General features: G+C 38.8%; 1 protein-coding gene across 1 annotated transcript; it reads left to right on the top strand.

Moving 5' to 3' along the window:
• The first annotated feature begins 6,075 nt into the window (after window positions 1–6,075).
• On the top strand, window positions 6,076–24,118 carry EXOC1L (exocyst complex component 1 like). The gene is made up of 3 exons (XM_084899609.1): window positions 6,076–6,455; window positions 16,858–16,988; window positions 23,165–24,118. Exons 1-3 carry the CDS (start codon window positions 6,335–6,337, stop codon window positions 23,429–23,431), a joined length of 519 nt encoding a protein of 172 aa, XP_084755735.1. The 5' UTR covers window positions 6,076–6,334; the 3' UTR covers window positions 23,432–24,118.
• Window positions 24,119–24,327: the final 209 nt, after the last annotated feature.

The following is a 24,327-nucleotide window of genomic DNA, read 5'->3' as shown; positions in this document are numbered from 1 at the left end:
CCTGGCAGGACCTTCTCCCACCTCCTCAGTAACATTAAGGATGTATGACTACACCTTAGGAGAGCAGGCCTAAGCCATCAGTTGGACATCCCCCAAGGTCTCCTGGGCTGCCAGAGGGATGTCTGACTGCCAGCTTAAGCCTAATCCCCCAGGAAGTGGGCCTAAGCTGGCAGGGGGACATCCCCTGAGGGGTCCCAGATTGTGAGAGGGCACAGGCTTGGCAGAGGGACATCCCCTCCCCACCGAGTGCACAAATTTTCGTGCACCAAGCCTCTAGTGATAATAAAGAAGAACCAGAACCTGGAAGGGAAATACCTTCCTGCTGCTATTGCTTTTCCGGGAAACACTATTACCCTCTATTGATGAAGTTTAACATCCTACTGGCAGGAAAAAGAGAAATGTTTATGGAGGCCCAGCTCCAAGATCACAAAGCAAGACAAGAACCGAAACTGGTTTGGCTCAGTGGATGGAGCATCGGCTTGTGGACTGAAAGGTCCCGGGTTCAATTCCGGTCAAGGGCATGTACCTTGGTTGCGGGCACATCCCCAGTGGGGGGTGTGCAAGAGGCAGCTGATCAATGATTCTCTCTCATTGATGTTTCTAACTCTCTATCCCTCTCCCTTCCTCTCTGTAAAAAAAACAACAAAGCAAGGCAAGGAAGGGTGTGATTTGGGACTAAGGGACCCTAAGGTAGGTCCCATCCTGCTTGACTCACATGCCAAGTCCTGAACCAATCACTGTGACCAGGGGAAGGAGGATCTGCTTAGCTAAGCCAGGACAGGGTCATGTGCTCACACCTATGCTGTGGTCAAGTAAACTGCAGGGGGAGCAGTCCCACCCCTACACTTGGAATGGCTTTTGCATAGAAAAGATGGATTCTTCTACCAGAAGAAAGGAAAGCGTGTCTGGCAAAGAAAAATAATAGATAGCATTTGCACGTTTTATATTGACCTTAAAATGTCCCATTTCATTTGTGGGTGTTAGTAGAGGAAAGGAAAAATTAAGGCCTTTCTTTAACACTAATAACTCTATTTTCATCCATTTGAGAGACATTTGTTAATCACTTATTACGAGAGGACCTCCTTCTTCCTAATCATCAACTACTGGTATCTTTGTGGACCCACAGAATTGAAAGGTCTAAAAATGAAGATATAACTGGAAAAAAGGTTGAGACAAGAATATGGTACCTCTATGTACAGATCACAATGCCCTAAGAAATATGCTTATGACTTTGATGCAAAGTTTTGAAATACTACTCGGTCAAATGGGAGCAAAGCAGGATGGCCAAGTGGTTCAGAGCACGGATTACAGAGCAAGACTGCTTACATTCAGCTCCACCACAATGTGACATTGGGCACAAGTTTACTCAGATGTGCAATTTGCAAAACGTAATACCGACCTCATAGGATTGTTGGGAGGATTAAATGAGCTAACATATGCCTGGCTCACAGTAAGTACATATAACTATTAGCATTTATTATGAATTGGCTATTATCAGTTATGTAACAAGTTATGAGTTTCTCAACAATAACTAATTTGCAATCCACTTATCTCCAAAATAAGAAAAAGATTTACTTGAAAATATCTGCCTAGCTGCTATATATATTTTAGCATGGACAAAGGTGGTCACTTGATAGAAATAACTTTTTTTTACCTTAACACATTAAAGTAGCCTCTTAACGAACATATATTGTGTATTCCATGGACCGAATAGAAAAAAACAAAAACGTCTTCTCAGTGTTCTTCTGTAGCATACAGGAGAAAATACAAACTTTTTCTTTGTAACCTGTCTTTAAATGTTTATAAAATTGTATAAAAAGACAAAATCTTCCCTGAAAACTGATTGGTATATATATTTTGTCAAAAGAATTACATTTTCATAGAGTCCTTTTTTGAATTTCTTTTCCAGAGTTTTTAAATGGTGCTAGCACATTCCGAAGGAAAGTTTCCCCCTCCCGGGCTGACTCAGAGCAACACTTTCCGAATGAGGACTCTGGCAGCGACCGTGAACCACTGAAGGCTGGCCATGACGCGGTCTGCGCTGTTGGTGACACATTGAAGCCTGAGATACCAAGGATCTCAGCAAGTCCTCCACGTTGAGTGCTGCAGTGTCAGGGAGGAGTGGCCACAAAAAGAAGTTCTCTAACAACTCCTACAGCAGTCAGACTTATGGGACTGTCTGGACTCCAGACTCTGGAGTGTCCAAAACCAGAAGAAAACAAATGGCAACACGAGAAAACACCCCACAAAGTACATCCATTTGTAACTTATCCCACATCATCCCCCCCACACACTTACACACACTGTCTTAATCGGTTTGGGATGCTATAACAGTATACCAGGGACTGGGTGGCTTGAACAACAAATACTTATTTCTCACACTTCCAGAAGCTGAGAAGTCCAAGACCCAGGCACTAGCAGACTCGGTGTCTGGTGAAAACCTGCTTGCTGGTTCCTTCACTGTGTCCTCACATGGAGGACCCTCTCGGGGGGCTCTCTTATAAGGCACTAATCCCTTTCACGAGGGCTCCACTCTCATGGCCTAGTCACCTCTCAAAAGCCCCATATTCTAATGCACTACCTCGGGGGGCAGAATTTCAACATATGAATTTGGGAGCACACAAATCTTCAGTTCATTGTACATACACACACACACACACACACACACACACACACACACACACAATGTTCCTGAACTAGAACCAAGGAAGCACTTTGATTAAAGAACAGATATTTCTTGGATTAAACAAACAACAACATGATACAGTAACAGAATGTAGAGGTGCAACAGAAATTAAATATTTTTATGCCAATACTGTCCTGATTCCTATAATAAAATTTTAAGAAACACAACATAGTATTATATGTTATATAATCACACATAAAATGGCATCAAGCTCAGGACTTCATTGATAAAAAACATTTCGTTACAATAATATTTTTCCTCTAAAGACATACAGTATTGCCAAAGGTAAGAGCAATGAATGTGGAACAGATGTGAACATTGTGGAGGTTTAAGACAGGCTATCCTGTTTCCACAGAATTGTGTTTCCTCGGAGGGGAAATGGGGACAATCATAGATCTACCTCTTAGCTCTGTTGGAAGATTAAATTAAACAATGTCTATTTCAGAGGCCAGCAACGGAGCCCAGCATTGGTAAGCACTGATAAATAGTATTTTCCCTGGTCTCCTGGAGACCTCTCCAGGACATAGGGTGTGAGGGCATACACAACCACAGCCTTTTGCTCAAGCAAAAGCACTTTGGAACAAAGAAGTTAGGGCCCGGCCTCTTTTCACATTATTCACCGCTACCTACCTGTGCACCTACCGAGAAGCCCTGAAAAGAACTTTGCTTCAACGGACTCTCAAGTAGGCCAACTCTGTAATCCCAGAGCCCCAGTAAGTGCCTTAGCCTCGAGCTCTGTGTAAGCCCACCACTCCTAGGATATGTGAATGTGCAAAAGAGAGAATGAAATGCACACACTATTATCCTGTTACTCAGAGGACACTTACTCCCAGATGTTTTTAAGCAAATAAATAATCCTGTGGTAGCATGAGAATGTAAAACTTTTCAAGACTAGGTTGGGAAGGGATTAAAGCAAGATCCCAAGCTGAAAATTTAAAAAAAAAAAAAAAAAATTGTTCCTCAGTCTCTGGCCTAAAAATTAGTAAAAATAAAATGGATCTGGACTACTTTTTAGACTCAGAAATTATAGTCCACTCCTCTAGTTGTGGGTCTGTTAGAATTCAGGCTTCAGTTCCTCAGATATGAGTCTTATATGCAGGGAAGTCTTTTCTTCTGAGGACTTTGACGCCCTGTATGTACACCAGCGGGGCTATCTTTACACAGACACCTGCTTCAGTACTTTGCCCAAGATGGTGGATTGAGCTGGGCCTCACTAGTGAAACAGTAGATATTAAAAATTCCTCCCTCACCGAATCCGGTTTGGCTCAGTGGATAGAGCGTCGGTCTGCGGACTGAAAGGTCCCAGGTTTGATTCCAGTCAAGGGCATGTACATTGGTTGCGGGCACATCCTCAGTAGGGGGTGTGCAGGAGGCAGCTGGTCAATGTTTCTCTCTCATTGACATTTCTAGCTCTCTATCCCTCTCCCTTCCTCTCTGTGGAAAATCAATAAAATATATATATTAAAAACAAAAAAATTTCCTCCCTTGGCCAGTGTGGTCCAGTTGGTTGGAGCATCATTTTGTGCACCAGAAGGTCGTGGGTTTTATTCCCAGTCAGGGCACATGATCCACCTACTCTTTCCCATTTTCATATCCAAAAGCACAGTTCTAGTTCTCTGATCCTTTTGCCCAAATCATTTTAATAGAGTTCCAGAGTCACAGACAGAACAGGAGAAGACTGACGTGGGAAAAGGCATTGGAAATCATTCTTCAGATGAGCCGAGGCTCAGAAAGCACATGTCTCACCCAGGACTCCACAACTCAGCCTGGCCACAGACATACCATTTAGCTCTCCTCAGGGCAGCCATGGAAGACACCATTGGTTCCCTCCTTGCAGTCGTTCCCATCCCCCTTTGTCCAAGTTAGAAAACCCCCTTTCCCTTAAGAGGAGTCAAAATTGACAAATTCTTTCTTTCCTGGGCACCGAGATGTAAAGGCCAGTCTGCCGCCTGGTTTCTGGGAACCATTTTGCTTCTGACAAAGAGGGAAGTCAAGCAGAGCCACTCCTCACTCCCAGCCGCTTCCTCCTGTCTTTGGAGCTGAACAGCCACAGTCTGAGGGCGGAAAGCCAGCTTCTGAGAGTGGAGGCTGTGCACAATGGGAAGCACTGGAGGCCCTCATTCCAAGCTAACCCTGGGCCACCTTTTTGCAGACCTTTTATCAGGAGAGATTGTTTAAAGCCTTTTCTATTCGCAACTTTATGTCAGGTATTCTGTTGTCTACAACTGAGTGGCCCTCGAATGGACTAGTGCCTTGTTTATTTCTTTACCTTCTTTCCACCTCACTAAGCTCCACAGGAGCAACTAATTGTTCTATCCCCCCTACCGCTCCCCCACAACCCCCCATATTCCCAGTTCCTAGACTCAACCCTTGAAAAGTATTTGTTGAGTAAATGAATACCACCACCACCACCACCACCACCACCACCACCACCACCACCACCACCACCCCCCCCCCCCCCCCCCCCCGCAAATCATCCCTGGCTCTACTTCTACAGAATAAAGTCCAAAGGATCAATCTGGCATGCCGGGCCCCTCACGATCTGGCCCCAATTCATCTTTCCGGCCTTATCTGCCTTCACACATGCTACAATTTAGGAAAACTGGGCTGTTTCCTGTCCTCCCAAACACTCCCTGTGCTCTGCCGGGGCCGGGCTTTGGCTCACAATGTTCCTTCCACCGAATCTGCCCGCTCCCCCGCCTCCATACTTTCTTGCATTCTGCAAGCTCCAGCTCTTCTCCCAGAGAACATTCCCCTGGTGCTTTCCAGGTACAAGCATCTTTTCTATGTTCCCTTCTCCTTTGTGCCATTTGTCACTGTAAGCATCTGTGATCATTGGGTGCTCCTCTCTATTAGATTATACGCTCTCCTTGAGGAGAGGAAACCACGCTCCCAAGAAGCAGCTATAATGCTTTTCCCCAGTAAGTACCTAGTACATTTTTCTTTGTGAGTGGGGAAATAAACAACATTAAAGTGAGCCCATTTAAAAAACTGTTTGAACTGAGGAATTGGTGCTGACTCAAAAAAAAAAAAAAAAAAAAAGGCACAAAGGTCTAAATGAATTGCCAGAGGGGAAAGAACGGAGGGAAAGAGAATTGGAAGTGTCAGGAGCAAACACGGGCGCTCTTTCTCTTGCCGGTGATTACCAAGTTCTCAGTGGAAGATGATCCCCATCGATAGAGCCAGACAGCTGATGTATATCAATCACAGAATCAAGCTGAGGCAGTGGGCTTCCCCTGCACAGTCATGGGGAAGGGGCAAAGGAGTAACCAGGGACTCCACAAGTCTCTCTGCCGGTGCTCATAAATGTGTTCCACGTCAACAAATCACAGGAGAGCTCCAGAGAGCAGCCTGCCTGAGCCTGGATGCTGAGGAGTGCCGGTGGGGCCAGTGCTGCTGCTGTATTTTGGCTGCTGCTGCTTGTACTGCTGCTGCCGCTGAGCAGATACCGCAGCGCAGCGAGGGGTCTGACGGCCTGAGTGCTCTGGGAGCCTGGGTCTGGCCGGGAAGGAGATGTGAAGAGGGTGGGAGCTGGGAGGTGGGCAGGGCTCACTGAGGAGCTGCAAACCAAAAGGAGGAATCCAGGCAGCAAAAGGAGAGAAGGGGTGAGTCTGAGCCAAGATACCAGGCCAAGGGGAGCTGGAGGAAATGTCATCCCTCGTCAAGGAGGACTTGGAGAAGAAACTGTTTAAGCCGCTCTCGCAGAATCTGTACGAGTTCATCCAAATCGAGCTCTCGGTCCAGGACAGGTACTATCTCTGTGTGTCAGGTAATATGTTTTTTCTGTTACCACTTTCGTACGTAACGAACCCCAAGATGCTTGGGTGATATTCTGGATTTGTTTTCCTATACAATCACAGCACGTCTATCTTTTCGTGATAGCACTTAATTATGCTCAGTTTAAAAATTTGGATTCTGCAGAATTTTGTAAGTGCTAAAATGGATGACAGAAGAGAGTACTGTAATAAGAATATTTTGGCCAATTGTTCAGAAGTGAAAGTGGGTATGTAGTTTTCCTGATTTTATTATTTTGTTTCCATTCTTTTATGTAATTCACTTGCATGGCATGCAGTTTTTAAAAATGCAAAGGAGAGCTCTCTGTACATTTCAAATACGTTGGAGAATGGTGTTATACAAATCCATCTCCGAGTCTGGACAACTAGGGCTCTCTCTTAGCATGCTAGGAAAGAAAAAAGATCTTGGGTTTTCTTCTGAGGGCTTACTTTTAATAGAGAACTATCTCTAAAATGTTTTCTCTTCTAGGAAGTAGAAATAGAAATAATGCTCACAGAAATAATACTTTAATGGTAGAAATTAGCTCATGAAGATGGAACTTTAACTAAAATATTTTCTCTGTGGTTTTAAAATTTATGAAAATTGTCCAAAGGTAGAAATAGGCCTTTGCACGTGAGTATGATTTGTCTAACCAGTAATTTCTGTGCTGAGTTTAGACAGAAATACTCGAGCCATTATTGCATGTAATGTAAAGCATTCCCTTTCCCCAGCCCATGCCTTTTAATACTTTCCAGGGGCTTAGGAGCGAAGAGCTCAAAAACTCTAAGTGTTCACTGCAAACTTCCCTTTGTAAGGCACACACCTCAGCATTTTCAGAAAACAACTTATCATCCCCTTCCAGGTAATTGGCTTAGAAGAACTTTCTAATGGTATCAAGAGAGTACTCTAAAGGGAGTGAAACATCTTTTTTAAAGTGTTAAGAATTCCGTTAATTCTAGTAAGTATAATACTCAATAATAAAAAGCATGATATGTATATAAATCTAACACTTTACCTAGCATGTTTTGCTATATATAAGTACAAAATGTGGACATTTTTTGCATTTTAGCAAGGTAAAAAGCTTAACAGGCCCAGGAAAAAATTCAAAGTACAGAAAGAAATGGTACCATTTTAGAAACTATATTGTATCCTAACCATCAAATGGTAAATTATTTTGACTTAATGTTAGAAATATATTTATTCCAACATTAACATTTAATAATTTCATACCTATTGAGATTCTACTTTATAAAGCTAATTACCCATCATGTAACATTAGTATACAAGTATTTTTAAAGAAAAACTTTTAAAAATAATTGCAATAATGTATATATCTAAATTATCAAACTTATCTTAATGCCTGTTTCCAACTATATAATTAACTAAACTTCTTCTAAGAAGAAAAAAAAAGTCTCAAATGACATTTTTGGCTATGGTTGTGATTTCCCAGCCCCTCCCAGCATCCTTGAGCTCTGAGAAAGACACTATGGGCTGGGGTCACCTGCTGCCTTTTTTCATAAATGATATAAAACTTTTAAGTAGAATTGGAAGGTCAAGGAGTTGGTATTATTAACATGTCTGAAGGCAACTCCTTTTAGGGTCAATATTCTCATCTGGAAAATGACCAAATGAAGTAGGTGAACACTGTCTTTAGTAAAATCCAATGATTCTGTCATGTAAGAAACAAGGAAAAACAAGGTCCTCTCAGATATGAGGAAAAGAAGACAATATTGTGATATTCCAGAGAAAAGTTAAGATTATAAATCATGTTAGCTCACTAACTTTTCACAACTCTGATCTACTTCACATTCATCAATTTGAAAGCACTTTCCCCAAATGTAACATCAACATCTCTTTATGACCATTTCAAATACATTAAGACAGAACAGTAATTTAAGGCAAAATCAATGCGATGCTTGACAGTCCTAAATCTTTGACCATGCTTCACGCAGAAAATTGCCATTGATGTGAATCAAACAGGTCAGATCACAATTGTTGAGGCAAGTAACTCCAGATATTGAACGCTCGTCACCTCCAGGGAGTAGAGAGATGCATACTTGTGATTTCCTTTTATACCCTACAATCCAGCAGGTCTAACTTTTTAAGAATTGCACGTCTGGACTAGTCAAATCCTACCAGGTAATTTTCAAAATTAAAGAAGATATGTTTAAATAAGTTAAATTTTCTGCTTAGCTGATCGGAGCCTGTCACTTGTAGGGGTCTCACAACCAGATGCGTGTGATTGGCTGCTATTTTGATACATTACCTGGTTGATGTAAAAAAGCAGATTACCAGACGTTCAATCACCCCCTATGTACTTTGCTGGGATTTACATTGAGGATTTCTTGGCATCTTAGTACCCTCCCACCTCAGGGTCTGATGGTTATTTGTCTTCGAGAATAGCTTCCCCCAGTTTAGAACATCATTTTCCCTGGCAGTTAAAAGCAGCACCTGATGAAGGAGATAGGAGTTATATTATGTGTGGGCACTTAGAAGGGAGAGTACAAATGAATCAAAGAAATTCTGGAGGCCTTGAAATGGCATATAAAACATTAACCATAATTAAGTGGAAAGCAGCAGGGCATGGTGCAATGAACCTTGGGAAGGCTGGGAATCAAACAGAACTGATGTGAAAGTGGACTCTACCTGCCTGTTTGAAATTAGGGACAAAATAATTAACCTCTCTGGCCTCAGACATCTCTGAAATGGAAATGATAACGCTTACATCACACATACTAATAGTGCTCTCCTGTTAAGTCCTAAGTAGGAAAAAACAAACATGATAAATTATTTTCCAAATAAATAAAATAAAAAGTTGGGTTATATTTTTTAAATATATAGAAAAAAATCTATTTACTGTGAAAACATATGCTGAAATATAAAAATATACTGTAGATAAGTATAATAAAAATAAAATATACTGTAATAAAATAAAATATATAATAAGTGCATATATTTAATATGTAATAAAGAAATTATCGCCCTAACAGGTTTGGCTCAGCGGATAGATCATCGGCCTGCGGACTCAAGGGTCCCAGGTTCGATTCCGGTAAAGGGCTTGTACCTTGTTGCGGGCATATCCCCAGTAGGGAGTGTGCAGGAGGCAGCTGATAGATATTTCTCTCTCATCAATGTTTCTAACTCTATCTTTCTCCCTTTCTCTCTGTAAAAAATCAATAAAATACATTTTTAAAAAGAAAAACATTATATATTAAATTATATATTTTATAAATAAAAATTATACCCATATAAAATGGGAAAAACAAACATGATAGACTATTTTTAAGTATTTTTATATACTTAGAAAGACATTTTTCATTTGTATACATTAACTTGGCATTTACTAGAATTATGAAAATAGTATGCATGAATTCCCCACCCATATTACATTATGATGCCAGAACAGGAGGACTACTTCTCTGGGAACCAGAGAATCTAACAATTTTGTCAAATCATCTATAATAATAAAAGTGTAACATGCTAATTAGACTGGTCGTCCTTCTGGACAACCTTCCGGATGAAAGCTAGAGCTGTGAGCAAAGCCTGGGTCCCGGGTGCCAGAGGAAAGCCGGTGCTGGCAGCTGGGCGAACGAAGGCCTGCTCTGGCATGAATTTCGTGCATCAGGCCTCTAGTTTACAATAAGAATAGTACAATAAGGGTATTTTTAAAAGAATAAGTTAAGAAGAAAAAGAAACAAAATACTAGAGGCATTTAGACAACAAACAGTTATTTCTCCGTCTGCAGACTGGAAAGCCCAAGATCATGGCATTGGCAGATGCCCTGTCTGGTGAGGACTCACTTCCTGTAGACAGCCATCCTCTTCCTGTAGCCTTGCATGGTCTCCCATCTTCTTATAAGTGCACTAATGCCACTTAAGAGGGCTTTGCCCTCATGACTTAAACACCTTTCAAAGGCCTCACCTCCTAATACCATCACCTTGGGGTTTGGGATGTCAGCATATGAATTTGGTGATGGGGGACACACACATTCAATTGGTAGTACCCAGTTTGGTCCCAAAATTGATTTTTAAAAATATTTCTAGGAAAAAATGTTATATGAAAATCGCTTTTTTGATGAAATCAATAATAGCATCCTCAATGACCTTAAGACATCATCAATACATTAAAACATTTTCAACAAAGCTGCTTGTCTTTGATAACTCATGGTAGTTTTCCCCTATTATTTAATTTCAATGATGGAAACAATTATATAACACTAGTGTTGTAAAATAAGTCATTTGTTTATTTAAAGTGTTGCTGTGCAGCTTCCTCATGAGCTACTTTTTCCTCCATTCTGACAAATTCCATTTGTTCAATTGGCCTAGGTTCTTTCCATTTAGCTTCATAAATAGCAGTGACTATTTTAACATGATAATAGAGGCAGTTATTAATGATAATGTTTATTTTGAAATCAAAAGTGAAAATATATGGTGGACCTAATTTAAAATTGTAATTCTGAAAATGCTAACTAAAATATTAAAACTGGAGCTGGTTCATTCTGAATTTCCCTAAGTCTATAGATATTACTCACTAAGTAATAATTATTCAATGTCACCTCTGATGTTCCTGAAACCAACTCTCTAGCATTTGACTATATAAACACATTTCTGTTTTAAGATAATGTGATGAGTTTCTACTTTCCCACTCCATTTATGTGGATATGGCCATTTAATTTTGGCTGGCAGCACAGCTCAAGTGTGGGAATTAGGGATTGGGTCCAGTCCAGCATGAGTAGACTTCTTTGACTCTTGGCTGAGGACAATGTTGGAGCCTCATTGGCTCCAGAGGAGGATATTTTGCCAAATTTAGGAGGCATAATTTGTCTCTGTGCTGCATCATTGTACCAAAAGCTTAACACTTAAAGCATCTTCTCATTTTCTTAGTTTGGTGTTAGTGGGACAGTGACACCAAGTATAAGAAAACTTGTTAACTGGTAGATTCTACCTCCTTAACATCTCTTTCTCCATTCTCTCCCTCCAACCAATTCTTTATAGAATTGCAAAAAAAAAAAAAAAAAAAAAAAAAAAAAAAAAATCCTAAAATTTAAAGCTCTTCCTATCTATTCACTTAAAATCTTTTAGTGCCGAAACCGGTTTGGCTCAGTGGTAGAGCATCGGTCTGCGGACTGAAAGGTCCCTGGTTCGATTCCGGTCGAGGGCATGTACCTTGGTTGCGGGCACATCCCCGATACGGGGTGTGCAAGAGGCAACTGGTCGATGTTTCTCTCTCATCGACGTTTCTAGCTCTCTATATCTCTCCCTTCCTCTCTGTAAAAAATCAATAAAATATATTTTTTAAAAAATAATAAAATAAAATCTTTTAGTGACAACACTTCCCCTAAATCCCCCACAAACACATAGCTTTCAGGGTAATATTTGAACTCCTTCACCTAGCATTCTAGACTAACTTGCTCCTTCCTGTCCTCCTTTATACCACATAGTCACCCTCACACTTCAATCCAACATACCAAATACCTGTAATTACTAAAAAGTGTCAAGTATTTCATGCTTTTGTATACGTTGTTCCAGAGCTTCCTTTACCCTTCCTTCATTGTAACTCCCTCTGCCCTTCACAACTCAGAGGACCTCCTTCAGGAAGCTCTCCCCGACCACCAGATGGATGAGGGTGACCCTTCTCCTGTCCTTGCCTCATTCCCAGTACTGTGATCATGTGTTTTATTTTTAAAAACATAATTTTTCTTTTTATTTGGAAGTAATCCCAAACTTACTAAAGAGTTGCAACGATAAGAGTTGTACAAATAACTTTCTTCTTCAAACAGTTGAGAGTAAATTGCCAACATAATGACCCAGTGCCCACACTAGTATATTATTGCAATAACATGCAAGGGCACGCTCCTACATCAGCAATTTCCAACCATTTTCTTCTCATGGCACACATAAACTGATTACTAAAATTCAGTGACACACCAAAGAACAGATTATAATTTTTTGATCCTGCACACAAAAATAATAGGTATCATTTTGATTCATTCACATTGAATGGCTATTGTTGTGATGGCTGTTGTCCTTTTTTAATTTGACAATCTAAGGGAAAAGAGGTTAATGTCCCTGATTAAATAGTCAGGTATTGTATGTTTAAAAAATTCCTATGGCCGGGACCGGTTTGGCTCAATGGATAGAGCTTCGGCTTGGGGACCGAATGGTCCCAGGTTCGATTCCAGTCAAGGGCATGTACCTTGGTTGCGGGCATATCCCCAGTAGGGGGTGTGCAAGATCAATGACTCTCTCTCATCGATGTTTCTAACTCTCTATCTCTCTCCCTTGCTCTCTGTATAAAATCAATAAAATATATATTTTTTTAAATTCCTATGGCACACCGGTTGAAAATCGCTGTCCTACACAATCACAATACAACCATCACAATCAGGAAATTAGCATTAACCCGTTACTATCAACTAATCCACTGGCCCAATTCAAGTTTTAAAAATTTTTATATTAGTTTCAGATGTATAGCGTCGTGCTTAGACATTTATATCATTTACAAAGTTATAAGGTCATGTATTATTATTTTTGTGTGTGTGAAGCCCCACTCCCTGTAATCTCAGGAATGGTGCCTTATGGGAATTCATTAGTTTAGTGTTTAGCTCATGGCTTTATTCACAAGGGCACTCAGACATTTATCAAATTAATGAATCAGTGTGTCTATGATCAATTAGCTGATTATCATAACTTGAGGATGAGGCAGTGAAATTTGTTTCAAATTACATGTTCATATAGTATCCTGTTTTGTCCCTCCATCCCCACCCTCTCCCACCCCCTAAGTAGTGAGTGAGACAGCAAGCAGAACGAGAACATTGTCCTCTGGTTCTGAGATAGAGCCTTTGTCTGGACAGACACAAGTGCCTTGTTTGTCTACAAACGGACCTTTTTTAGGGCTGGAGACATGTACATGGGCAGGAACCTACCATCTTTTGCACACAGTTTTAGAATTCTGAGCTATTTCTTAACTCCTGGTTAAGATCTTCTGCTCTAGGTCCCCTCTAGGACATGGCCCTCAATCAGTGTCTTTGTCTCTTGAATATGCAATACCTCCTCTTCCAAACTCTTGGAACATATTATCTACTATGTGATCTACCATGGAACATGGCAAATCACAACCTTTAGTCTCTTCTTATTTCTTTTTTGAAGATACTCTAGCTGTCTTCTACCTTCGCTGTTCTAGAGAAATTGCTCTTAGGGAGAAAATCAATGATGCTCCCCAAGTCAGATACAGTGCCTGGACTGAACTCTGGCTTTACCCAACAAAGTGACTTCACAGGATTATCTCCAAGTCTTTGAAATTCTAATCTCTCAATTTCCATATCATTGTGCTGTTAGGATTGTCTCTTTTCTGCTGGCATGTTTTTCTGCTCCACTCTGTCTTGCCTCTTTCTTCTGCTCTTTTTTTTTTTTTACACACCTGGTCTTGCAAACCTTTCCACACAGAAAAAAAAAAATCTCAAGTCCATATCCCCATTCTTAAATTATAAACTTTCATCTCCTTCTCTTCTGAAGTAAATCACTATTCCATTCAACCAGTTCACCTCCATACCTTCCTGTTTTGATTTCCATGAATGGTCATCAATGCCTCATTTGAAATCTTACCTGGATTTACCACTTCTATTTCCACAGCCCACATCCTATGCCTATGTTACAATGGTCTCTATCAGCGAATAGAGCATTGGTCTGCGGACTGAAAGGTCCCAGGTTCGATTCCAGTCAAGGACATGTACATTGGTTGAAGGCACATCCCCAGTGGAGGGTGTGCAGGAGGCAGCTAGTTGATGATTCTCTCATCAACATTTCTAACTCTCTATCCCTCTTTCTTCCTCTCTGTAAAAAAAAGTCAAAAAATATATTTTAAAATAATAATAATAATAATAATAATAATAAAGAAACAAAATGAATAATTACTATATACCAGGTACTGCCCTAAGTCATTTAGATACTTGATCTTTTATCTTTATACCCTATGGGTTCCTAATGTCTGTCTACTTTCTACCTAAGAAAACTGAGTTTTAGCCGAAACCGGTTTGGCTCAGTGGATAGAGCGTTGGCCTGCAGACTGAAGGGTCCCCCTGGGTTCAATTCCGGTCAAGGGCATGTACCTGGGTTGCGGGCACATCCCCAGTAGGGGGTGTGCAAGAGGCAGCTAATCGATGATTCTCTCTCATTGATGTTTGTAACTCTCTATCCTTCTCCCTTCCTCTCTGTAAAAAATCAATAAAATATATTTTTTAAAAAGAAAAGAAAACTGAGTTTTAATCTTTCTAGAGATTAAGTAATTTACTCAGACCACACTGTAAGAAGTGATGTCATGATCTGCATCCAGACTGTCTAATGCCAGCGTCCATTAAATCGCACTGCCTGTCCCAGGGATCTCTAATTCCTATCTCTTTTCTTCTTCACTGTATCCTGTGTATCACCTGACATAGCTCCCTCTTCTTAGATATGTCAACCTTCTCAGACTCATCTCTCTGGAGGACTGAACTGAGCCCCATCATCAACTTTAAGCTCAATTGGTTGCTTTAGCAGCAGTACATCTGCACCTTCAGAGGACAATTACTCCTTCGCCAGCCCCAGTGCTGGAGCCCTCACTGTCCAGGCCAGCCACCCATCCCTCTTCCCAGAACAGGAGTCAGACACCACAAGTCTACAGTGGTTCCTGTCACTTTTCAGACCCAGAGTCTTTCAAAACATTTTCACAACCTTCTTAACCTAGTTAATCTGATTGCCCACCACATCCTAACATCAGCCATGTTGTTCACTTTCTCTAATTCTGCCTGGCGCAGTTCCACTTCTGTTTTTCATTCATTTCTTCCTGCTACCTTCACCTAGAAATGCCTTCAGTATCATCCCCACCTTTCCAAACTGAACTAATTTTAAAGCTCTAATTCAAATGGTATTTATTTCATAATTCCTACCTTAACTATTCTAAGTCTCTCCCGTCTCAGAACTCCTGTCTGCTCCACATCACATATTCCAATAGGAATATCTATCCCTATGATAGTATTATAATATAATGCCTTATACATTCTCAACTACAAGGGCAGGTCAAAGTAGTACTATCTAGAACCAAGAGTCTTCCCTAACGACAGATTCCGGTTTCACGCTTAAAAGACAAAACCAGCTTACAATGTTCCAAGTGACATCATCCATCCTAAAAGAAAGTTTAAGATATTTGATTTTGCCAGCTCTATATACCTATACACCTTTATAACAGATATTTTATGTAACTCATGTTTGTTAGTTTTTCCTCCCCAACAAAACCATAAATTTCTAGAGGACAGAGGCCATGTCTCATACTTACCTGCTGCGGCATCTCTAATAGTTGTATCAGATAAATACTCTTTTATTAGCTCATCACTAATTTTCAATTCAGTTTTGCTAACATTAAATGTGGACTCTTCTGTATGTTCATGTGAAACAAAAGACAATGATTTTAAGGCCAGGAAATTATTTCCTAATTTTGTTCACATAAAATAAGCAATGGTTTTGCCACACTTTTCAAAGGATAGTACTGAAACTTTTTGTCTCAGTGACACATTTTGAATACTAGAATTTTAAGGTGCACTACAGAGGATTAAAAAATCTCAAATAGGTCTACAGTAACTGTGATGCAAACATTTCTATATAAAAAAAATTCACAGCAACTTTTGGTCCTGGCTGGGTAGCGCAGTTAGTTACAGTGTGGTCCCTATATGCCAAGATTGTGGGTTTCATCCCCACTCAGGGCACCTACAAGAATCAACCAATGAATGCATAAATAAGAGAACAACAAATCAATGCCTTACTCAAGCTCGCGCTCGCTCTCTCTCTCTCTCTCTCTCTCTTTCTCTCTCTCTCTCTCCCCCCCCCCTTCTCTTTCTCTAAAATCAATAAATTTTTTAAAAATCTCACAGTGACTCTAAAAGAAAGCATACACATTAGTATTTGCATGGTCACTGTTTAATACTGTGTTGCTATATGAGCAGAACTGTTTACTTTCCTGACTTCACTTACTTATATTGCCATAAATTAAAATTCCAACTTGTTCTGGTAAACACTTTGGCACTGACTATATGAGAACGCTAAGCCTTTTATTTCCTGCCCTGAGTTGAACCCCATTCCCCACCACAAGACTCATAGTTGAAAGCACATAGCTCAGTGTTCTATTTGACAGATATTATTGTGCAGTATGTAACCACAATTGTAGCAAGAATAAAGTTAACACATAGAGCAAATTTGGGGGCATACTTGCGAAGATTCAGATACATCAGGATTCATAAGTGTGGTGCAGATACAATGTAGGTTTAAGCTCATTGTAAGAAAAAGGACTATATAAATATTGAAAAGTATAATGACGAATAACTTACCTTTTAAGAGTTTATGTAAACTAAGTGTTTTTCTGTCCTACAGTGACCAAAAATGAAGAAGTGAAAATAATTATAGTGAAACACTACAGAATAGGTTTAGATGAAAAATATGAAGTAACAAAAAAGTGGTCTTTGAGTGATCTGCAGATGATTGATGGAAAAGAAGCAGATACTGTAAGTGTTACACTTTATAAGGGAGATGTGGGATCGATAAGCCTACTTCACATATTCTTGGCATGTAATTAAGTGTTAAGATGACATATTGTTCTTAAGTCATAAAGTGTAATGTATGGGGATGATGTACTGGGGGCTTTTTGTTTTGTTTTTATGAGTTTAAATTTGAATTTTGTCTATTATGTTTAAAAGCATCTTTCCCAAGGGCTTCTTAAAAGGTTAAACACAATCAATCAATTCAGAAACGTTAAATATATGGTGCTTCCACCACCACACTCTCCCTCAACTTCCACCATACGTTTAGGGGATTCCTTCCCTCATCTTCTTCAAACTCTCTGTCAGTAGTAATTCTCGGAAAAGTGGTTTTCCTAGTCTCCTTTGTACTCTTTTACTGATGGAGAACTTATTACCGCATGAGGAAGTCCATTCTATTTCTGCATTGACATGCTTTATTTTTAAATTTCCTATTTATGTTTAATCTCTACCTGTCAGTTCTAGTTTTGTCATTTGGAGCAATTCAGAACAAATCCAATCCTCCTTTCATATAGCAGCCTTTCCAATACTTGGGGTTGATTATAATGTTCCCTCAAGTTTTCTCTTTTCCGGGTTATTCTTTGAATCACTTTCACATGAAGATCACATTAAAGCCAATATGACAGGACATTGTAAACACTCAGAGGTAATACCATTAGTGTTATTTGTTTCCATGGCATTGCTTCAGTATCCTTCACTACACTATTCTCTCTCTTTTGAAATGCTTCTGTTTTTCCAGAATTAAATGCAAAACTTTAGACTTAGGGTGACTAGTTTATATTTCTTTTGACATGCATTCCTTATTTCTATTAAATAGTTATTTGAAACCTCGGGTCTTTTGTGCATGAATTGCCATTTAATCTGGCTTGCCATACCCTCTACTTACATAGAATAAAATCAAAATGAAGGTACTTAGCGATCTGACTTCTTTCTCTCTGGTCATCCTATCTTAAACTTTATAATCTACTGTGCTTCACTGCTGCCTCTCAAGGCTTAGAATGCCCAATCACCTCTATCTCTCATCCCCTTCCCAGATTCATTGGGTAAAGTCCTACTCGTGTCTCCCCCATTGAATTGTGGGTATAAGTGTGTTATAGCCATAATCTGACAAACTACAATTGTTGGCTCTTTCCGTCTCTGGATGGAAAGCTTCTAAAAAACTGGGACCATGACTTTTCATCTTTTACTATAGCCTTCAACCTGACATATTAGGCACTCAGTAACTATCTGTATTATTTGATGGATGAATTAGAATTTAAACTCATTTGTTCCTAATCCTACTAAATGCCGTATTCTTAGTCTGGCTTATTTTTCCCATCTATCAAATCTTCTAATATTATAATTTTTAAAATATTCTCTGTAATATGATGCAGATGTAATGAGCACAACATTTAGGACTTCATTCAAGTCAATAATAAAAATGATGAAGCAGGAAGGGCTAAGTGAATACTTCTAGGTAATTGATAAGTTATCATTACTACTACTATTATAAATAGTACTGCTACCTGCTACCATTCACACTTAGCAAACTCTTATCAAGTACCATATAATCATCACAAAACCCAATAAGTGACATTCTATTATTACTTTTGATTTACAGAGGAGAAAAATGATACCTAAAGAGATTAATTGACTTGCCAAGGTCACATAGCTATTAATTAGTAGAGCTAGACTTTACCCAGAAATCTGTTAATTTGTCTTGTTTCGATTGCTTATTTAACATCTCTACAAATTCAGATACATTCTCTCATTCATTGAGAATTTATGGTATATATTAGGCCTTGCCAGGCTCTGAGGCTACACATGGAGAATTAGACACACATAAGCCCTTAATTCTGCCATACTTACTTAATTATTTAGTCTGAATGCCTTAATTGTGTCCTTAAGACCTTTCTGAAATCAATATACTGTATACTATCTGCTATTATCATGACTTATCACCTAGGAATCTTATATTTAAAATTTGCCATGTTTAGCATGACTTCTTGGTAAAAGCATGCAGGATTTCATTGCTTCTTTCATAAATACCCATAAAGCATTTTTCTGATAACACATTCTACATAAATGTTAAGAAATAATTAGGAAATAGTTAAATATATATTATTGTGTATCAATCAATATGCTGGAATATTTTACACACATTTCTGGCCTCTAATTCCTTACAGACAATGTTGATTCTTCTCTTTCCCCTTTGAAGATCATTATATTAGGTCTAGTAATAATTAATGTCGTTTTCTAATACTTTTTAAAATCGAATTTATTTAAACAATACAACAAAATTTAATCAACAATATAGTTGCCGTTGTTTTCTGCTACTTGTGCCCAACGCTCAGGAAGCATTTTAATCCCTCTGTTGTAAAATTCTTGTGATTTTGATGCAAAAAATTCGGTCAATGCATTTTTGAGGCATTCTTCATTATTAAATTTTTTTCCAAGAAGAAAGTTTTGCAAAGAACGAAACAAATGGTAATCGGAAGGGGCAATATCAGGAGAATATGCAGGTTGAGGGAGAACTTCCCATTCCAACTGGCGCAGTTTTTCAGCAGTGATTCTTGCAGTATGCGGTCGTGCGTTATCGTGGTGAAGAATTACGCCCTTCCGATTAATCAGCGCGGGTTCTTTTTCTCTTAAAGCTTGGGCTAACCTTTCCAATTGGGCACTATACACTGCACTTGTAATCGTTTAGTTAGATGGTAAAAGTTCATAATGAAGAATTCCTTTAAAATTCCACCAAACACACATCACTTTTTTCGCATGCAAGTCAGGTTTTGGCATGGGCTGCGGAGCCTCATTTTTGTCCAACCATTGAGGCCGCCTTTTCAAATTAACATACAGCATCCATTCTTCATCTCCGGTAACAATTTGCTCTAAAAACGGCAAACGGTTTTGACGAGAGAGGAGCGAACTGCAATTTGTGACTCTTTGATTACGGTTGTTGTCGGTCAACTCATGAGGAACCCATTTTCCAAACTTTTGGACTTTGCCAAGTGCACGCAATTGATTGGAAATTGTTTTTTGTGAACAATTTAAAGTTGTCGCAAGCTCTTGTTGGGTAATTTGAGGATTTTGCACCAAAAGAGCTTGAAGAGCTTCTTGATCAAAATTGGACACACGGCCTCGACCACTCTTGTCATCTAACGAAAAATTTCCCTCACGAAATTTCTCAAACCAACGCTGGCATTTTCTGGCACTAACTGCATCTTGACCAAGAGCACTACAGATGTTTTTTGCAGCCTCACTTGCTTTTCTTCCTAATTGGAACTCGTAAAGCATGCAGTGCCGAATATGCTCTTCATCAGCCATCTTCTTAGCCCTAGTTTTGCAACAAAAACCAAACCAAACACAAACTTTTTCAAGCAAAACTTGTTAATTGCACTTCACACGTTCTGTAGATACCACGTGCTTGAAGGTTATGTCAATACAAGTCAACGCCAAGCAAGATTTTAAACGAATGTCGAAAAACGACATTAATTATTACTAGACCCGATATTTGACAGTGAAATAGATATATTTTTAAAAGTTGACTATTTCTATTTTTCTATTAACTTTAGTACCAAAAACATTAAATTGCTGGAAGAAAACCTATTAAATCCAAAGAGTAGTTCTCTTAAAGATTTATTTTCTATGGATGAAATAAAAATATCCCAGTTGCTCTGGGAATTTCCACTCTCCTTCCTCCTAAAATTGAATGCTTAAGAGTCAGCGTTTATATTTTTTTCAATATCAGTGATACAGTTTTAAATAGAGCAATTTGAGCCAGAGAGTTGTCAGCTTTAAAAAGGAATGGGATTAAAATGGAAGTCAATTTATAATGCAGACATCAAAATGTCTGGGGATTTGGAGACTGACATGGTGCAATAGGAGAGAGAATGATGTAGCAAAAAAAAAAAAAAAAATGAGATTGGGTTAACTAAGATCTTGGTTCTTGTTCTGGCCCTACCAATAACTTCATGTGTGACCTTGGCTTCACTTCTCAGGAAACTATTATCCAAGCTACAAACAAAAGATTACTAAGTGATATGTGAGGTCCCTTTTAGTTCTAGGATTCTGTCAAGAATGAGAGAGGGAAGGAGGAGGGTGTAAGGAAAGGAGGGAGGTAAAGAGAGAAGTGATGAGAGAGGTAGAGTGTGTAGAAAGGAGAGAAGGAGAAAGGGTAGAAAGAAGAAAGGGTGGGAAGGAGGGGGGAATCCTATTTTTAAAGTTTGGTGTATTTGGCACCAAGGAGTAAAGGAGAAAATCTTTTCTCCCCTCCAGAAGTCTGTAAGAATTTGTATCTTCTTTCATCACTACCCATACTCTCAAATTCATTACCCAGAAAAAGAAGGAAGAGAGGGTGGGAGGGAGGGGAGGAAGGAGGGACTTGTATTCTATGTGCATGCCTGCTTAGGCTTCAATTTTTAGGCTGAAGGAAAAAAATCCTCTCCAAATATCTCAAAAGCATTAGGTATATTTTCTCCATGATAAGACTCAACTGTTTCAATGAATAAACTATATAAGGCGTGTGATTAGTATTTGGTAATATCATAGAATGGATATGATTTCCTTTTATTGAGATTCTCTACTATAACTATGACACCTGGGGAAAATTTTACAAGATGTGACTAAGGGAACACTACACTTAACATCACCATGTACATTTTTTTTAAATGTTGCTTTAAATTCTGTTAATGGTATGAAGCAAGGTGGTATTAACACCAGCATCACAATCTCATTGGGGACAGATTTGGGAAAGGGAACTATCATTTATTAAGCTCCATACTATGCATGCAAATTTCAGAGCAAACCTCTCAAAAAGGAGAAGAAAAGTGAGGGTCACATCACATAAGCACTTTGTCCGTGGTTACACTGGAGATTCAAAATGGTAGTTTAACTTCAAAACCCATCTTGTTTTTCCTGCCTCATTCAAGAATGTCCCTTTTTAAAAGAGAAATTGCAGCTCAGCTGGCATGGCTCAGTGGTTGAGCGTCGACCTATTTATGAACCTGGGTGTCAAGGTTTGATTCAGAGCACTGCCCGGGTCATGGACTCAATCCCCAGTGTGAGGCATGCAGGAGGCAGCCAATTAATGATTCTCTCTCATCATTGATGTTTCTCTCGCTCTCCCTCTCCCTTCCTCTCTGAAATCAATAAAAATATTTTTTAACCAAAAGAAATTGCAAATACCTAAGTCTCATATAATGTTTACATAGTAACAAATTATTCAGACTCTTGTTTGGTCTCTCTTTGCCTCCTTGTCAGTTAAAGGGCAATGTTTACCTCCACTACTTTTTTTATGGAACTACTTCAGATCAGTTCAACACGTACTTGTTGAGAACCTAGTAGTTGCCATGAACACAAAGATAAATAATTCAAACCTTCTGCTCTCAAGGAGAATTAGGAGTTAGGCAGATAATAAATGTGAAAGCATTTTATAAACTAAAAAGCACTTTATAAATGCAAGGCATTGTTTTTACTGTTATTAGTAATGGTAGCAAGTATTATTTTAACCTACAAGACTTAGATTAGATTTGATGCCTGCTTTTTCTCAAAACACCTCCACTAGAAATATAACAAAAGCCTAGAGAAATCCAAAAAGCCTAGAGGCAGCCTTAAGTAATTTTTTTCTGTTTCAGTCCAATGATTTAATGACCCTATTACTAACTTCAAAGGTAGTACTTTGCTATTGACTTCAAAGTCAGCAAGTTGGCGATTTGTCGTATGCCACAAGCTAATTAGGCATCCTGTATTTCACCCTTCTACCTTTGAAATAGCACAAGGAACCCATCTCCTAGTAGAGAAAAGGAGAAACATTTTCTCCCCTTCAGAAGTCTATAAATGAGTTTATTCTTTTTTCATTCCTATCCATCTTCTCAAACTCACTACCCTGGCAAGAGTTGATAGATAACTACACATTCTGAGACATAGTCTATTTGTATAACTGAAAAGTTACAGATGCTTCATAAATAATCTTTATGATTGTCTTAGAAGCAATATGTTTGAAGCAGGCTAGGTAGCTTTGGGAAAGCTCATGTGTAGATTTTAGAAATATGTTTGGTACTAATTCTTTATAATAAAGAAGCATATACAAAAGAATCTGAGAGAATCTAGGAAATCTAGTTCTTTTCTTGACTACAAACAAAATCATGTTTCTCTTTCTCTTCTAGGACAATCCATTTTTTGACCTGCACTTCAAGAAAGTGTACAGTTTGGAAGCATATAGTTGTGCTTCTAAATATTCCTTTGCTCGAACTGTAAATAAGCTGAATCATGCATATCTTAAGAAGGAATTACAGATCGTGAACTTTGATTCTACTTACATTAATGATGATTCTATTTGGTCCTCCAACAACAAGGATTGCTTGGTTCTTATGAGAATATGCTTTTATGCTTTCAACCTGCTGTGCCTGTCCCTCTGTCCCCTGCCACTCTGAAGATGCAATCCATTTTCTTCCATCAGTATTCTATAAAAACAGTTTCCTAAGTAAATATTGGCAGTCATGATTTTGTTTTTTCCCTGCATCAGTGACTGTTATTTATATGGAAATAAAGTGATGCTTTGTGAATTGCAGGGAAATGTGTTTCAATGTAATCATTCAACATTTGGGACTTTTTCTCATGTATTCCTTAGAAATTTTAGAAAGAGTCAGATAGCTCTGCCTGAATTAGTATTCTACTAAAGAGTATCAAGAAGTATCTTAAAAGGTCTAAATATATAAAAAGATATCCTATATTCATGGATAGGAAGATTTGATGTTGTTAAGTTGTCAGGGCTACCCAAAGTCATCCACAGATTCATTGTAATCCCTATCAAAATTCCAATGGCTTTTTGAGTGTGTGTGCAGAAATAGAAAAGCCAATCCTCAAATTCATATGAATTCCAAGGGGACCCAAATGACCAAACAACCTTGAAAATAAATCTCCATTTTTAAAACTTACTACAAAGCTAAAGTAATCAAAACAGTGTAGTACTGGCTTAAGGATAGACATATAGACCCATGGAATAGAGTTGAGAGTTTAGAAATAAACCCATCATCTATGGTCAACTAAATTTTGATAAGGGTGCCAACCTCATTCAAAGAGGAAAGAATAATCCATCCCACAATGATTCTAATACAACTAAAATCCATGTAAAAAAGAATGAAACTGGACCCCTCTCTTACACTATATACAGAAATCAACTAAAGTGGATTAAAGACTTGAATATAAGATCTGAAACTATAAAACTCCTAGGTTATGTCTGCAGCAATTATTACTTTAATATTGTAATGGTGATTTTCTATATTAACCTAAATAAATTTTCTATTTTTATTATTTATAAAAATATCAT

The sequence above is a fragment of the Pipistrellus hanaki genome (assembly GCF_964339955.1).
Source record: "Pipistrellus hanaki genome assembly, chromosome: 1".
Taxonomy (NCBI): domain Eukaryota; kingdom Metazoa; phylum Chordata; class Mammalia; order Chiroptera; family Vespertilionidae; genus Pipistrellus; species Pipistrellus hanaki.
The sequence above is the reverse complement of the archived record's forward strand: the minus strand, read 5'-3'. Positions and strand labels throughout refer to the sequence as shown.